The 17,772-nt window shown below is 34.4% G+C and overlaps 1 protein-coding gene across 4 annotated transcripts in view; it reads left to right on the top strand.

The window, feature by feature from the left end:
* LOC125680766 (innexin unc-9-like) overlaps positions 1-17,232 on the top strand; it is a 71,085-nt gene extending 53,853 nt beyond the window's left edge. For all 4 annotated transcript variants that reach the window (XM_048920530.2, XM_048920531.2, XM_048920527.2 and 1 more), the window contains exon 2: positions 11,314-17,232. In XM_048920530.2, the coding sequence (XP_048776487.1) occupies positions 11,314-12,517 (1,204 nt within the window). In that variant the 3' untranslated portion in view covers positions 12,518-17,232. The remainder of the gene's footprint in view (positions 1-11,313) is intronic.
* The last annotated feature ends 540 nt before the right edge of the window (positions 17,233-17,772 follow it).

The following is a 17,772-nucleotide window of genomic DNA, read 5'->3' as shown; positions in this document are numbered from 1 at the left end:
GTTGAGGATGTTTCCAGTTTGGTATGATGATGCAATTTTTTAATGGGTCTTTAGCAGACATTTAGTACAGTTTGCAGAACATACATACATGCATACGGGTACCAAGTCCCAATTCTAAAATATCCATCTGTCAACTAAAAATGCGCGGTGTTGTGTTCGTTGTTGAAAGTTAATTGTGTACAATGCCTCGCTATTTCCTATTAACTGATTAATTCTTAATGTACGCTAATTAGACATTTTTCATTAACTGTTGTGCGTTAGCTTTACATTTAAAAAACCATTTTGAACCTGATACCACACAGTTTTCTCATGTGACCCTATTGATCTCATGTTGTCCACAACACTGAAATTCTTTTGTTCTTCCGATTTTGAAAAACACTTCATCTGTGCCAAAATTAGCTTTCCTCGTGTTAATGTTTATGAACTCTTGTTCCGGGGTAATGTTTAAAAGAAACTGTAAATATAACGAACAATGATCCCTCGAAGAACAGAGACATTGCAAACACGGACCCCTGGACACACCGGGGTGGGATCAGGTCCCTAGGAAAAGTAAGCATTCCCTGTTGACCGGTTACACCTGCCAAGACCCCTATATCTTGATGAGGTAAATGAAGTAATCCGTAGTCAAGATCAGTTTGTAAAGAACGGCTTGACAGTTGGTATGAAACACATCAGATAGCATTCGACCCAATTTCGAGTTGCATTTCCAAATTGGATCATTCCCTGTACAATTTGCGAAATGCTGACTTTAAATTAGACTGTTGAAACCCCTGTAACAATAACTTATTTGTCAGTAGCCTGCCTCAATTTGAAAAGTGATCGTATGCAGAACATGTTCTTGCATATCGAAGTAGTTGAGACATAAACACCAGGTGATAATGGAACATTGATACATGAATATGGGAAGTTGACGGAGAAATTGAAGTAATCTCGTTTGTCATAAAGTCGAGTTGTTGGTTTGTCGTTAACACCAATGTTTAATAAAATATCGAAATATGAAGCAGATATGAAAGACTGTGGTGTCTTTTATTTCGAGTTCACCTGGATATATCGAATCGATATATGAATGAAAGTGAGTATTGTTAATACATGAAAAGGTGAAAAACATAATACGTCATCGATGCATCAAAATGTCGAGCTGAAACCCACAGCAAAACATTTTTGTCTTCTCATGTAGAATTTTTAAAATAAATTCTACATTATAAGAATACCAAAATAGGTAAACTGATAAAGGAGCACAATTCGTGCCCATGATAATTCTAACAGATTGTTGGAAGACTTGATCACCGAGGACCACATATATATTGTCAATGACGAACTCCAGTTTCTTTTTTATATCAGTGTCAGAATACTTGAATAAATAAACTGAATATACATATATATTTTTACGTTACTGTAATATTTAATTCAACAAAAATGATTATCCATTCAGTGAACGTAAGAGAACACAAGTCCCTACATTGTTTCAAACGAATCAATGGCGGTACAATGGCTTTTGACATTTCACGGAAAATTGAAGACCTCTCCCGGGTTCATGTCCGTTGTTCTCTCTTACCATTGATCTTTTTGTGGCATGACTGTAAGGTTTGGTCTAAAAAAAAACTTGATTAATGAAAAAACATTGCAAGTTGGCAGAGTATGAAATCAAGATCCATGTTCTTGCAGTGTCCTTAATTTGTTCTTATTCAATTGTACTCACATTTTTTGCGAAAGAAAAAAATTCTTTTCAAGTGAGGCCATTACTTTTTTTTCAACAATGATAAAAGTTAATTTAATGTCTTCGAATTAACACCGCAGTCCAAGGAAAACTTCTTGATTCAATAAAGAATAAAGTAATTGTCACCAGTCAGAAAAAGGTCACGATTATTAACTCGGTGAATGTACGAGTAAATTGCATACTTTCCCTGCTCCAAACAGAGCTAAATTCTAGCAATGTTTCCATTACTGAATCCCTAGCTGATAACGAAATTGTGTCTTTGCAAGAAATTGTCTTCTCCGATATCGACAAAGGCGTGAAATAGAGGGAGATTTGGTGGCCGTGATGGTATACGTACAATTTTTGAGAAGACAAAATATGGTCAATTTTTGTAAAGATTTTTTTGTTGTTTTACAAATCTCAACTTCATTCCTGTTATAACAATGATGGCAAAATATGAGCAAGGTATGTGCTATATTCGTTTGAAATCGAGAAACCTCTGGGAGAATAACATCATTATGTGACGCTTGACAAAGACCACAGAATAACGCTATCATGTGGCGTATGACGAAGATCAGGGAATGGCGCCATTATATGGCGTATAACAATGACCGAAGAATAGCGCCAATATGTGGCGTATGACAAAGACCGAAAGAATTCACGTGACAGAGAGTTTCCAATGAATCACTATGATACTTACAGAATAGATATGGATTGAGTTTTATATGTTGACTTCGTAGAAATTACGTTGGACTGCAAAGTAATCTTTAATCTTTGGATTTCAAAGCATAATTAATTCGATAGAACAATACCGCATGGATGATCGTTTAAAAAGAAAATCGGTCTTTTTTGGAGATGACTGTGAAATACCATTGAAGTAGGAAAAAACTTTTGAAGATGATTACTCTCTCTCTGTCAATGTAGAGCTCGATCTCTGTTTTTCAACATCAGCTTTTCTAGAGTGCTTAATGACCTTTTTGTCGTGATAAATTCGGTTTTCTAAGTGTTTCATAAATATTCCCTCGTGTTCGATGGGAAACCCTGGGATAAGATTTCGCTTGTATTCGATAAGTAATCTGGATTTCCATTTTCCTTTATTGTTTAGAACATCATGGTATTGCCCGTAGCTTACAATAATAACTTCCCATGGTTTTAATAAATTGATTGGCAAATTTGAATGCTAACTTTGAAAACTCTGTGTCATCTGCAAACAATGAGGTACAGGTCCATTGTGAACACATAATGACTCATGGTTATATTCGGTGTCCTGTATCTAGTCATTCTTTCTTTAGTACTATGTAGAGAGGTTGTTGTATTGCGAATTCTCTCAAGCACTATTGCGATAATTACTTTTTCCGTATGAGCATGTCACATTGTAATAGTGCTAGATCAACTTACTATTTATAAATGGTATTAATGAAAATAAGGAACTTAATAACTTTTCAGATAATTTACCATTTGTTGATGATATTTGCTAAATTGAATTGTGTTCTACCTTTTTTGAAATATATATGACTTTCAATGTCCAAGTGAAGGTCACGAAAACATTTCAAAATATGCATGCGTGAATTTGTGCTTTTACATCCATTTGTCATTGGAGTTTGATACTAGTAACTAGAGAAATCCAGCGGTTTATTTTCTTTTCAAAAATAATCAATTTAGTAATGATTAATTTTTCAAGCAACAATCAGGCTGTTCCCAAATGCCTGAGAACGCTTTCCTCTAATAAGCATTATGAGATTATAACTAAAGCAATGCATGTCCCCTAATAGGCTCCACAATCGTGAAAAACCAACTCCGTATAAAGGGTCATTGCTCATGTAAAAGTGCGTGAGTCGTAAAGTTGGTTAATTGGTTGGTTTGTTTGTTTTATGCTCCGTTGAGAATTTTTCACTCCTATTGAGACGTCACCAGCTGTAGGTGAAGTACCACAAATCTCGACATATGCTTAGCGCTCAGGGCAGTATTGAACTGCAGTAAGGGTTCTTTAACGTGTCAGGTCTCTGGCTGTTTATTAGAAACCTACGTCGGTTTTTAAAAATGAATATCTTATTTGAAACTAAAATGTTTTATGGATTTTATACCAATTGAGGCTACAGTTTTTGTAGATGTTAGTTAATCGTGATAAAACTCGAACTTCAAAAAATTAAGTCGAAACTTGGACCTAAGTCTGAGATTTTACTCAAATTTTGACTGCTCAAATAAAAGAAAACTCAAACTTAAGTTCGAGATGTTTTCGAGAAATTCAAACCAGAGAAAGAAAATAAGGGAAAAGGTTCTGTTTCTAGTAGAAGTGGGTCAACCGTGAATCTGTAAATTACGAGACAAGTTTCACATTCATTTCTAAATGCGCATAAAGAACTTCATGCAAAGGATTGTATATCTTGTAAAAGTGTGTCAACCGTGACAAAATGTAGCTGTTCATAAGGAAGCTGCAGTGGCAGTTCCATATCGATACTTTAAAGTGAGAAAAAGGCAGTGCAATAGACACGTGGACAAACGTAAGCACCCTGTGTAATTGTATCAGATGTGGTTATTTGTCCATCCTGTAGAGTTACTGAAGTAGTTCTATCTATCTATCTGTCTATCTATATATATATCTGTCTGTCTGTCTATCTATCTATCTATCTATCTGTCTGTCTGTCTGTCTGTCTGTCTATCTATCTATTCATATAACCCATCACATATATTATTATTATTCATAACCAATATTATTACACAGAACCTATATTCTATTACACAAAACCCATATATTATTACACGGAACCTATATTGTATTACACAGAACCTAAATATTATTGCATAGAACTTATTATTACACAGAACCTATATATTATTACATAGAACTTATATATTATTACACAGAACCTAAATATCATAACAGAGAACCTATATATTATTACACGAAGCCCATATATTATTACACAGAACCTAAATATTATTACACAGAACCTAAATATCATAACAGAGGGCCTATATATTATTACACAAAACCCATATATTATTACACGGAACCCATATATTATTACACAGAATCTAAATATCATTACACAGAACTTATATATTATTACACAGAACCTATATATTATTACATAGAACTTATATATTATTACACAGAACCTATATATTATTACACAGAATCTAAATATCATAACAGAGGGCCTATATATTATTACACAAAACCCATATATTATTACACGGAACCCATATATTATTACACAGAATCTAAATATCATTACACAGAACTTATATATTATTACACAGAACCTATATATTATTACATAGAACCTATATATTATTACATAGAACCTATATATTATTACACAGAACCTATATATTATTACACAGAATCTAAATATCATTACACAGAACCTATATATTATTACACGGAACCCATATATTATTACACAGAACCTATATATTATTACACGGAACCTATATATTATTACACAGAATCTAAATATTATAACACAGAACTTTTATATTATCACACAGAACCTATATATTATTATACACAACCTATATCATTACGCAGAACCCATATATTATTACATATAATCCAAATCATTCCACAGAACCCCAACGAGCGTGCTCTGAATGAATATAACGAAAGAGCTGGATTATTCACGAGGAGTTGTACCAATTTAAAATGAAATATTTCTTATTACTCATATCAATAAAACATGAAGGTGTTAAAACAAGAAAACCTTTACAAAGTTCGTGAAACAATCTAGTGCTTCTCCCAAGGCGAAGTTTTCGTTCTAGTCATGAAAAATCAATCCCTTTCTTCTTAGATCGGATGCTAATTACCAATGTGCTAGGGCTGAAATATTCATTACTTACACATATGGCATCTAATATATTTTGGTCATCAACTAGCACAGCCGTGCCTAGTAACGACTCATATGATTTATTACTCTCCTGAATAATTAATTATATGATATATTTCTTTCATGATTCTTTCCAATTAAAACAAGATTCTAGACCAAAATTGAATACCTATTGTTCAAAAGAGACTTGCATGTCTCCGCATATCGTCTACAATGTTAATTGCTGTTACACAATTATAACACTTCTACACCCTAGAGATCGGTTTGTCTAGAGGTGTTGTATCTATTGCAGAGGTTTACTCAATAGGAAATCATTTTCGTCTTTAGGTCGGTCAAAAGCTTTCTATCTAAATGACATGAGAGATTTTGCAAGTCAAAAACTATTCTCAAGAGAACGTGGTTTGGGCTGTTAAAATAGATATCACTAACACTTTTTTCTTTCAAGAGGGAATAGCGCTACATCCTAAGACTTCGTCGACAACTATTTCCCTGTCTTGGGTTAGACCAAAAAACTTTAAACTTCACTAATCACTTATTTTTAAAAATTTGAGAATAATTATGTTCCACCGAAAATTATTATTTTAAAAAAGCCCACCCAAATATTCATCACATTCTAAAATAAAACCTGATCAAAACAACATTTCCAACCACAAAACCGATGACTTCTCAAGAACTAACACCTGACAGGTGAAATAATCACCTTTGAAAAAAAAATCTTAGAAAAATATTTTCTTACAGTAAATCTAAATTCCAAGAGGATTTCTTTTTTCGAAGGTGATTATCTCACTTTTTAGGTGACAGCTTTGTTTCACCTATTAGGTGAGTTTGATGTCATGTGACAGCTTTATCTCACCTATCAGGTGAGAGCTTTATCTCACCTATCAGGTGCAAGGTGGTCTAGAAAATAACACCTTTGGTACTCCTTTGGAATCATCGAATGACTGATGTTAAAATACAATATTGCTTATTTTGACAAGATTTATTCGAGATTGATATCGACTTCCATTGAAACAAGTCTTATTCCAATATATAAAAAATATTTAAGTGTATGTTGGTAAAACTACTTTCAGAGAAATGTTTCCTTGTTTGTTACAAAGGTTAACACCAATCTCTGCTCTAAGAATTTCTCACAAAGAATGGATTAGTTATTACAGATTTCCTCTTCCTTCAACTCCCACGGCTCTGGAAATGATGTATCTGATTTGAAGTTTTAAATTGTTCACAGTCACCATTAGAATGTTTACATAAATTTTTGAAATGGGACTTCAGTTTGTTTTTCTCTCGTGCTGTACAAACTGGTCGTTAGCTATCGGCCTGTAAAGGAGAAAATGAACTTGTTTACACCATTAAAGCAATGGAAGCATAGTAAAGAAGATTAAATAATCGATGTTATGTGCTCACCCCCATTTTGTTCTTTGGAGAATGTACGAGGAGGTGAAAAACGAATAAGCACCGGCCGGGCTAATTGATTATCATGCTGTTTCACACGAGCCAAGAATTTTCGTATTTGCATATGCATACATCATAATTATCAAGATCACTGTTATATCACTTTCATGAATATTCATTGATAAATAACTCTTATACATACTGTTATTAATTCGTATAAGGTTTCAACATCCAGTATTTCATTGGTCTAGAGCTAGAATTTAACTTCACACGAAGGACATCCAACCTGAAATGAGTCCTCTGTTCTCTAAAATAACCAATACGTTAATGCAAAGTTAATGTTGAAAGAGAAATCTAATAAGAATGTATTACTTTTATTAAGAATCCCCACATTAAAATAATACAATAAGAAGCTTTTTATAGGAGAAGAGCAAGAATTAGTCGAGAAATCCCTTACCTTATAAAAATGGGTCTTAAAGAGGGTAACTTTCCAGTGTGTCTGAAGAAAATGATTTTAAAGAAATGCGATCTTGATAAACAAGCGTCTCTTTGATCAAGTCTTTGGCTAATGTATCCCAGTCTTTGAGCTATGTTATCCGGAGTGACATGGTGTTCATAAAGGTCTGGATACAGTTCCGGTGTAGATATAGACAAGTTCACTATACGATGTGTTGCGACAGGGTTTTAGCGCTGTTCCGGTGTAGAAATAGACAAGTTCACTATACGGTGTGTTTCGACAGGGTTTTAGCGCTGTTCCGGTGTAGAAATAGGCAAGGGTCGCTATACGATAAGTTTAGATAGGTTGTTAATATACTCTTCCGGTGTAGAAATAGGCAAGGGTCGCTATACGATAAGTTTAGGTAGGTTGTTAATATACTCTTCCGGTGTAGAAATAGGCAAGGGTCGCTATACGATGTGTTTAGAAATAATCTAATGTTGTTCCGGTGTATGTTTAGACAGGGTTTTGATGCTGTTTCGGTGTACAAATAGACAAGGATCGCTTTGTTTATGCAAAGGTTTTTCTTTCACAGCTAACAGTGGATGAGTTTTAATGCTATGTACATTAGACGGCTACAACTGAACAAGGATAAAAAGAAATATTCTTAATCATTTCTCCCAGAGAAAATGATGTGGGATTTTAAAAACAAAATTAGTTGCACCTTTTGCTTTTAAAAACGAAATGGTTTTTCAGTAACTTCTTCATACATGTGTGGTACGAAATGTCTTTATACCTCATATAGCCTATCACTGCATTTGTTTTGTGGGATCTCCCCTCTTCTCTTAATAAACATTATTTTTTTCTAGACAACATATGCAAATAATGTCGGTTTATGTTATTTTTTTTTTTAATGAAAGTACTGTTTGAAATCTGAAAGCAACTATTTTTATCGTTTTCCAATACTTTTTAATCCACATTGTAAATTTTCAAACTTATGTAATGGTCAGTTTTTATCAACATTGATTGGAAGTATTAAAAAAAAATTGTACATATGAAATTATTAAAGATTCTAATTTAGATAAACCATTCTCGTATAAAAAATTTGAATATGCGATGCTTGAATAATATATGCTTTTGTTATTATTTTATGGTATAATAATTTTTCCGGTACTGCATTTTCGAAAACAAGTTCTCATCTCAAGTGATTTACTCCAAGAAAGGTTGAGAAATTCACTTTATTTTCTTGATCTCGACCATTTAAATGTCTTTCTCAGAAATATAAATATTTAACTGACGTTATGGTCGATGAATTTCTCCAAACTGATTTATTTTTCACTTTGATGATATTTTCTTGCGCTGACGAGTAACGACCTTTCAGTGCAGAGCTATTTACACGCTGAATAATGTGTTGTACATAAGGATATAACATATTTTCACCAATCTATACAGCAAAGGCGATTAAAAAGTGTCACAACTGTTAGCAGTCTACGTTAAATCGCGTGACCTTTTATGATTAATGGAGAGAGACCTTTAAAATTAGTAAAATCTTTAACGAAGGGTTCATAACTTTCTAAGTTCTTTCAAATCGATATGATAATTATTTTTTGGAAAAAATAAATTGCTGAACAAAAATATATCAAACGGTTTTGGTGAATAAATCGCGGCAATCTTAATCCACTCGAACACACTTTACACATATGAATATTGATTGGCTGTTTCCCGATCGGGTTGTTTTTGATTGGCCGAATTAATGGCACTGATGGTTGAAATTTTTTGCAGCAATCGCAAGCCCGCATTTGCAAAACTGTACACGATTTTCCACCGGGTCCCCAGATGTCCAGATTGTCTGTTTTGGGGGGAAAGGGCTTTTGCACTTTAAAACATTGACATTTACTTGAAAATGAAAAAAAGAAGCAGAAAATCTGCAGCATGATTAAATTCAAGACGGATTCCATTATAATTCAAACGATCGATGGCATTTCTAAATTGATTGGCTGATGGTTAACCAAGCTTGGGTCCGATCGATTCCTACCTGGGCTTCTGCAACACAATGCAGAAACTCACAACAAAAAGCACGTGCTTAGGGAGACCTGGTTTCTTTCATTACACATATTCTGCGTTAACTTTAGAGGAATCTATTGATTCTCTCGGTAAGGTTTTGTAAAATGAGTGGAGTTCGATGAAATAGAAATATCAATACTGTTAAGACTCATAGGAAAATCATACGCCCCATTAAGTTGTAAAATAACATTATACAAACATGATGGGACACAGCTATGATGTATGGATTGGACCGATATTGTTTTATGAAGACCACCTGGGGATGCTGCTGACAGCACGAGAAACTAGTGCCAAACTAAACTACAATATTTGTTTAAGTATGTTGAGATATGAAAAATTCATAAAACAATTATTTCACGCATAAACGATGTCGAGTTTATGAAATTCTATTGTTTACCCATTGGAACGCTAAAACCTGACCCTTGTTTACGAGTGGTTTTACTTCTATAAAGCTTGGACAAGATTGAACTTGTAGTAAATGATGCATCTTACAAACTGCATGGTTGTTATGGTTTGGGCTGTATGGACCGTGGATATCAGCCTGGATAGCTCAGTGGTTAGAGACTAGTAATACAAGGATCCTTGATTCGATTTCCAATCCAGCCATAAATTTAAGATGAAAAGAAATGAAAAATATCACTGGTAGTGCAGTGGTAGAGCGTTCGCTTCATGACCGGGATGTCTTGAGTTGGAGTCCTGCTCCCGTCAAACCTAAGACATAAACATAGGTAGTGATTGCTCTTTCGCCAAACAATCGGTGTTAAAAAGTGAAAGTAATGCATCATTTGGAAATGACCTTAAAACGGAAGTATCGTGTCGCGACAGGCGTTGGCTCGTTAAAGAACCTTCACTGCTACGACCCTGAGCGCTAACACATAGGTCTTCGCCTCCAACGGTGTCGTCTCAATAGGTGTGAAAAATCATTGAAAGGACGTATAACAACAAATGCAAACTATGCACATACTAGTATAGTTATAGTATATATATAACTTTCATTAATTAGGAAACCAAGTCAATATTGACAGATGTTTTTCAGTATATGAATATAAACAGTTCTATATAACACATGGTACAAACACGATGCAGAGGGTTTGAAACTAGGACAGAAAATGCAGAAGAGAAGCAAGTTTGACACAAGAAGAACCCTAAGCATATTTTTGTGTATCAGTATCTTACCTAGAATTCAGTCATCTAAATCTATTTAAGCTATGTACTATAACTATACTAGTATATAGAAACAAAGTTCTATTTCTTGGAAATTTGAGCATTTATTATATTTCTATATACGTTAAGGTTAACAGTTAAATTACTGAAGAACTTTAACATGAAAGTAGACATTTCTCGATCAGTTTCAATAAACGATGATGTAGATAGCATGAGCGCTGTGTCCTCCGCTGATATTCGTGTCTTCAAACATCTAGAAAAAAATAGTTCTATTTCCCAGAAATTTTATTATTATTTTGATATAATTCTCATTTTTTAATTAAGATTCGAACCGATTGACAGATGATTTTTTTCGCTAATGAAATGTATACAAATATCTTTTACATACCATACGATACTGTAATGTTGTAGAGGGTTGCAAACTAGGTAAAAACTTGTAGAAGAAATCATGCCAGTTTGACTTAGGAAAAAACCTCATCAACATTAATAATTTCAACATTATTATCCCACGTCCCAATCTGATACCACTTTCGCTACATCAAAGTTTATGCATCCAACAAAAAGTTGACATCGGTTGTTTTCTTTCAAATTTGAATTGTCTTTAGAGTTTTGTTGTCAAATACGTTTCATTGGAAACGAAAGTCCGTTGTTTTTGCGGATGGGCGTTGATTAGATATGGTAGCCTCTTCAAGTGACAATTAAATCCGAATAAAATCTCTCTCTTTTCGTTGCAGGCTTGATAGTGTCTTAGGGAGCTTCGCCACGTACGCCCGGCTGAAAGGCCGCTATGACGACGATTGGATAGATAGACTTAATCATCTATACACAACTATCATCTTCATTATCTTTACAATCGTCGTCAGCACCAAGCAATATGTTGGAGAACCAATTCATTGCTGGTGCCCAGCCGAATTCATGGAATCAATGGTGGATTACACGAACAATGTTTGCTGGATTCAGAACACGTACTACGTGCACGTGGATGATAGAATTCCGGATAACCAGGACGCGCGACTAGAACGCCAAATCACGTATTACCAGTGGGTGCCCATGATACTACTATTTCAGGCTTTGCTGTTCAAAGTCCCCTGTATCTTATGGCGCATTTTAACTGCTTCCGCCGGTGTCAATTTGGATAAAATCGTGACGTTAGCGGCGGAAACGCAGTATATTTCACCCGAGGATCGAGAAAAGACGATCAGACACATTGTCCGGTACATGGACCGATGGTTAGAGAACGCCCGGGAATATCGCTCTGGGTGCTTTATACGACTGCGGCAGACGATATCCAAGTATTGCTGTATCGTCTGCGGAAAAAGATACGGGAACTATCTTGTGACTATATACATGATAATTAAATTGTTGTACATGACAAATGCAATCGGTCAGCTATTTATCCTCAATGAATTCTTGGGAACAAATTATAATGCGTATGGTTTGGAGGTGATGCAGCATTTGGCTGAGGGAACCGAAATGGTGGACTCCATGAGATTTCCGAGAATAACTCTATGTGATTTTAAAATTCGTAAACTTGCAACTGTGCAACAATACACCGTCCAGTGTGTGTTGCCTATCAATCTTTTTAATGAGAAGATATTCATTTTTATTTGGTTTTGGCTAGTATTTGTCGCTGTGTTAAGTTCAGCTAACTTCCTAGTGTGGTGTTACACAATGATATTCAGACAGCACCGGGTACGATACTTAAAGAAATTTCTACGCATCAATGATTGCTACAAGTCGGAACTTGATAAAAAGATGGCTGTTAAGTTTACGGAGCAATACCTAAGACAGGATGGTATTTTTGTTTTAAGACTTGTAGGGAAAAATGCCAATGATGTTTTAGTGAGCGAAATAATACTACAGCTGTGGACTCACTATAGAAGTAAACCGTTGTTCAAGCATGCCAACCAAATGAGTGACGACAACAGCAATGTATGACTAACCGCGCAAAAACTTCTCAAGTTAGTGAAGTCGCAGTATTTAATGTACCCCTGCCAGGACGGTACTCCGAATTGTGACGTCATCAAGGTAGAAACGTCGTCAAACGGGTACCTGCGAAACGAACAGTTCGAGACAGAAGTTTAAAACAGGTGTCAGCTTACAAAACGTCCATGATTCTTGTTGTTAGTTAACAATATGTTATTCCGTACGATTTCTATAGAATGGATATATGCAAAACAATATGCATCTTTGTTACGTTGTAGCAATAATTCGTATAACAGTTTTTGCAATTTTTTTTTTCTAATTTCAATTAATCAGATTTTTCTTACACAAATAGATTTAGCTCCCAGTGACTGTAGACCATGGAAACATTTAATCATTGACACTATCCTTTATCATTTTATAGGGAAAAGGGTACAGGTGAAACATGCCCATGCTTTGACATGCATGCAAATATCACTTAAAGTTACAAATGTCAGACCAAGAAAATACTTTGGAATTATCGGTTCAAAAACAAAAAGACGGCAACTTCCCGGACCATTTGTCTCGGGGCTGGAGTTCAATGTCAATACTCAAACACAAGAAATCAGTTAAAATTAAGACGTTCAAGTGGTTTATCTTCGGCCGCATAAATACGCGAATATCCTAGCTAACTTTTTTTAATTCATGGCATTCTGTGTTTGTAAATTTGACAGATGGAAATTTGAAGATATAAAAAACTTTGATAAATCTTGCAAATTATTGTGATAGAAAATTCAGAAAAACTTTAAATAGATGAATTTTGTTTTTATTCCCTAGTTTCCTCACCTAAAAAATATGTTTGAAAATCATCAGCGCATTCCGGGAAAACTGTGTGGCTAAAAAGTGCTTTACACAGGTTAGGAAAACTTATAAATGGCATTTGGTGCAAATCAAGGATGGAAGTATGACGTTTCCTTTTTGAAAAAACAAAACAAAAAACACTAGACCACTTTTGTTTCCTTCTCCCGATCCTGTTTTGAATGTATGGGTGGGTAAGTAGGAAAGGCCTTTTTCTGGGAGAAATTTACATTTTGCTTTACTGGGCTCAAAATTGGAAACATGAAGGTATCTCTAAAGAGGAGTGAAAATATCTTTTGAATTGAATAGCTTTATTTCAGTCAGCCATTTTGGTTCTTACATTCCAGAGAATTATGGGTAATGGGAAATCGTTAGAATGTGAAGGATGTAAAGCAGAAAAGAAATAATTACAGATTACGTACGTAAGAAAACAAATACTAGTAATAAAATAAATTCATAATCAGCGATATTTCTTCGGTTAAGATAATGATGCGCCCTTACGTCAAATAATGGAAATCAGATGCCTGCGGCCTAAACTATTCATGCGAGCCAAATGTCGGACAAAAGCGTAATACTCAATCACAAAATTAATTGTTCATTACGTCATAGTACACAATAGTTCTCACTGAAGATAAACATCCATTCAAGCGGTCATAAACACGTCAAAACATCCAAGAGAATTAGATTGCCTACAAAATATTGCCAAAATTGTCCTACTGCCAAGTCATCACGGAATACCGTTCCAGAAAATTTTTGAACTAATGTAACCAAAAGGCAGTTGTTTTGGGTTTTTTTATGCCCGTATGCTTTTCGTGCAAAATGAAGAATGATTTACCTCATGCTTAGCTTTCGTTGTTTGAAAAATCGCTAATATGGTGACCAAAAAACACCAGAGGATTTTTTTTTTTTTAAAAACCGTTTTGCCACCTTTTTGGGTTTTTCTCTTGGAAAAAGGTCAGATTAAAAGTTTAAAACATTTAAGAATTAAATGTTATGTGAATCTTTATTACAACCATGCTGTAATAGAACCTCCCCGTGTATTAATCAGGATGTCGTCAGTTGCTATTCACGGAAAATACGTGCGCACAAACTCTGAATCCTCGGCACGTTCTGATGCTTGTCATTCCATGATATGAATATAAAATCAATCATTACTATGCGCTGCTCTACTGCTTTAAGGCTACGAAGTGCAATGTGTTTTTTAAATGTTCACATGGAAATTCCTTTCCTTCTGAAGCTGTTTTAAGCTTTGAAGATATCATAATTTAAAAGATTTTGTTTTCCCTTTTGGACACTAAGGGCTCACGAAATGACATCTTAGGTTCCTCCGTCTGCCCTTTAATCTTATTTTCTATAAGTTTTCAATTGAAGACTGAATAATCAATATGTTCTGGAGCAATTGATTAGGACTTTTCATGAGACCCATTTAGTTTGCCGATCCGTGATGATTAAGTCGTTAGAATAAATCGATTGTTTTTGTTTTATTGTTTATGCATGTTACATTTCAACACAGTCAGTGTTTGCACAAAGACTCGGTGGGTGGACGACTTTACAAATGTGAACCATTATCTGCTGTTTCGCCTTTGAAAATGTCTTAAAAAGTGGTAGAAGTCATTGTATGTTCTATATTAAACTTTCATTAACTATCATGAGAAATTTAGTAATATTAGAAGATTATTCCTAAAAAGAAAAATCCATTGTTTTTATATTTTATGTTTTGTCTTCTAGAAAACCCTCAAAATCATGTATATTCCGATACAGAATGAAGAATATTGTTTCTGCACAGTATTAAGAAATAAATGTAGATTTATTGACAGATGTAGATATTATTTAGAATGTGCCATTTCTTCCCTATCAGTAGTGATGTGGAGACCTTATGATGTATTTATCTAAAATTCCCTCACCATGGAAAAGATGAATACAGATACATTTCTCTGGTTTCATGTCGGGAAGTTGTGGTACATTTCACAGTCACGTGTCCAGCTTGTTTTAAAACCAAGTCTTAAATCGTTTGTTTCTGTGTCTGTATTCAAAACTTTATACGAAACTGTTGTTGAAAGATGAATACTGATTCCTTGTTGTACATACCTGGTTGCGAGTAAATGTTACGTGTCGGAACATGCAGGTGTGTGAGATGATTTTCAGGTAACACATACTGGTAGTAGATAGAATAGGCCATGATTGAACATAACATGCTGTCGTTGTTGTTGTTATTGTTGTGTAGCGGCACACATAAAACAAATGTAACACTTCCAACTTTAGTTGTCACAATCTTGGTAGCGTTTTATACGAGTTTTTTTTTTTTTAAAGTAAAGCAATGAAATGAAGTGCAATACCGCTGTAGATATATTGTACGGTAGGGCCATATTTATCCAATCAATTTTTAGTTCTTCAGATTTTAAAAATCAGAAAACATTGAAGTGGCGAAACGCTTTATAAACCGGCTTCTTCTTTTTTTTCTTCCTCATTTGCAGGAATAGACAGGTGGCGAGCGGATGAAAAGATTCATACTTTTTCTTGAATGCTAATAAACAATTATTATAATTTTGAAAGTAAATGACTATTTCATATTTACCCTGTTTTAACATGTATGTGTGGAGAATGGACAGAACTCCTTTCATGATTATGACTTCCGGTAAGGGACAAGATCAAAAGTTCAATGCTTGACAAAAATATTAAATCACTTATAGTTTTCATCAGTGCCCACCCCTTTAAAACTAAGGATGATGATTGTTTTTCCAGATCGATTATCAAGTACAACACTACCAATAACACTTTATATACCTTATCAAGTACAACACTAACTAAAAAGTCCATTCGTTCCTAAAGGAAAGAAACGTAAAAGAGTTTTTAACCCCACCCCCAACTATTTTTATTCGACATTAATCTTTTGATCTCGTCCCATTTTAAAAATCGAATGCGACCCAGTACCTACCTGTAAAATATTGATACTGTTTAGATATTTTTATGGAATTTTATCTTTTAAGTATGGCCTAATACGATTATCTAGATTTGTTTTTCATTCATGAATCAGCCTTCTGTCGATTGTAATTCGTCTTCATGATTCTATGCAATACTGGCATAGTGTATATGTTATCAATGGTGGGTCATGTGACATTGAAAAAGTAGATAGTTTGCATTTGTGCATTACTAGTGGCATACTCAATATAATTACATTTATTGTTCATGTAAGAATTCTGTGTAGAATTCTATTAACATTTCCTTGTCATGATTAATAAACCGTCATTTTCCCCCCGTATAATTCTTATTACATCTCTAAGTGGTATGCCGGAGAAAAATCAATCATTTTCTAGGAAAAGTATTCAGAAAGATGTGTACCTTAAATTCTGCAAGAAGCACGTTTTTTTCTTTTCAGCAGTAAGGAACTATTCGTAAAGATGTGGCATGACTACGTCCATTTTAAAACACTGAATTAAGATACACGATCGGCAACAGTCCCAATGGGCGTAATAAATTATTTTCTTTCTCGTCAGAGTTTCCCGTTCCGCTTTCTGAAGCGCTGCTATTTTGTGTAGATGTTTCTCAACTGTGTATCGTGACAACATCATATTTACTACGTTTATTTCGGTGTAAGTTGCCTGCCCAGAGGAAATTCGAGACACCCTGTATCAAACTGTTTAACTATGTTTCTCCCAAACTGTCATGGCCTTGCTTTTTAAATCAACCGTTACATCTGCCAAATTTTTATGTTACTTGGTTTCCATCATGATAGCGGATTCTTTATATGTGTTTTTAGATTACTCCATTGCGTTTGAAGTGCAATGTTCTGTTTTACTTGTGAATTTTGTGTACATATAGTGCATTGCAAATATTTCATTTATGGTCATCTGATCCAGTGTTTTTTACCATGAATAAATATGACCAAAAGTGACGTCAGGACTTCGTTTTTATATATAATTGCGTTACCTGTAGATCCATGGGATGACAGTAGTTGTGGTATATTATCTCTGTTGAAAACTCTTTTTAGCGGTCTTGTGGGTTTTTTCCCCCGGCAATTATCGTCTGTACAACAACGTTACTTTTTTGATCGATTATGACGTTTTTCATGAACGTCACGAAGGTCCCTTTTCGCTTGACGCAACTCATATATACATGTGGTACTAGTGTATTCATTTATATGTTTTATAGTATATTTATTTTGGTGACTGAAAGGTGGCCAAATTATTTACAGATATGATTTCAGTAAGCAAATGCCGTATAAATAGGTAAAACTATAAAACAAAAAACAAAACAAAAACAAAAAACCCAACTTTTAAATAAATACCGGTATTCAAAATGATCCCGAGAAAGAATCTTATTTATGGCTATATTCAATGGTGCTTGGCGTTTCCAAAAAAATCACATATCAGTTATATATCAAAAAGCAGCACCACATCTACATAAGTAAATACTCAGTCTATTTACTATTTCAA

This window comes from Ostrea edulis, chromosome 2 (assembly GCF_947568905.1).
Source record: "Ostrea edulis chromosome 2, xbOstEdul1.1, whole genome shotgun sequence".
Taxonomy (NCBI): Eukaryota; Metazoa; Mollusca; class Bivalvia; order Ostreida; family Ostreidae; genus Ostrea; species Ostrea edulis.
Note: the sequence above shows the minus strand (reverse complement) of the source record. Positions and strands in the feature narration are given on the sequence as shown.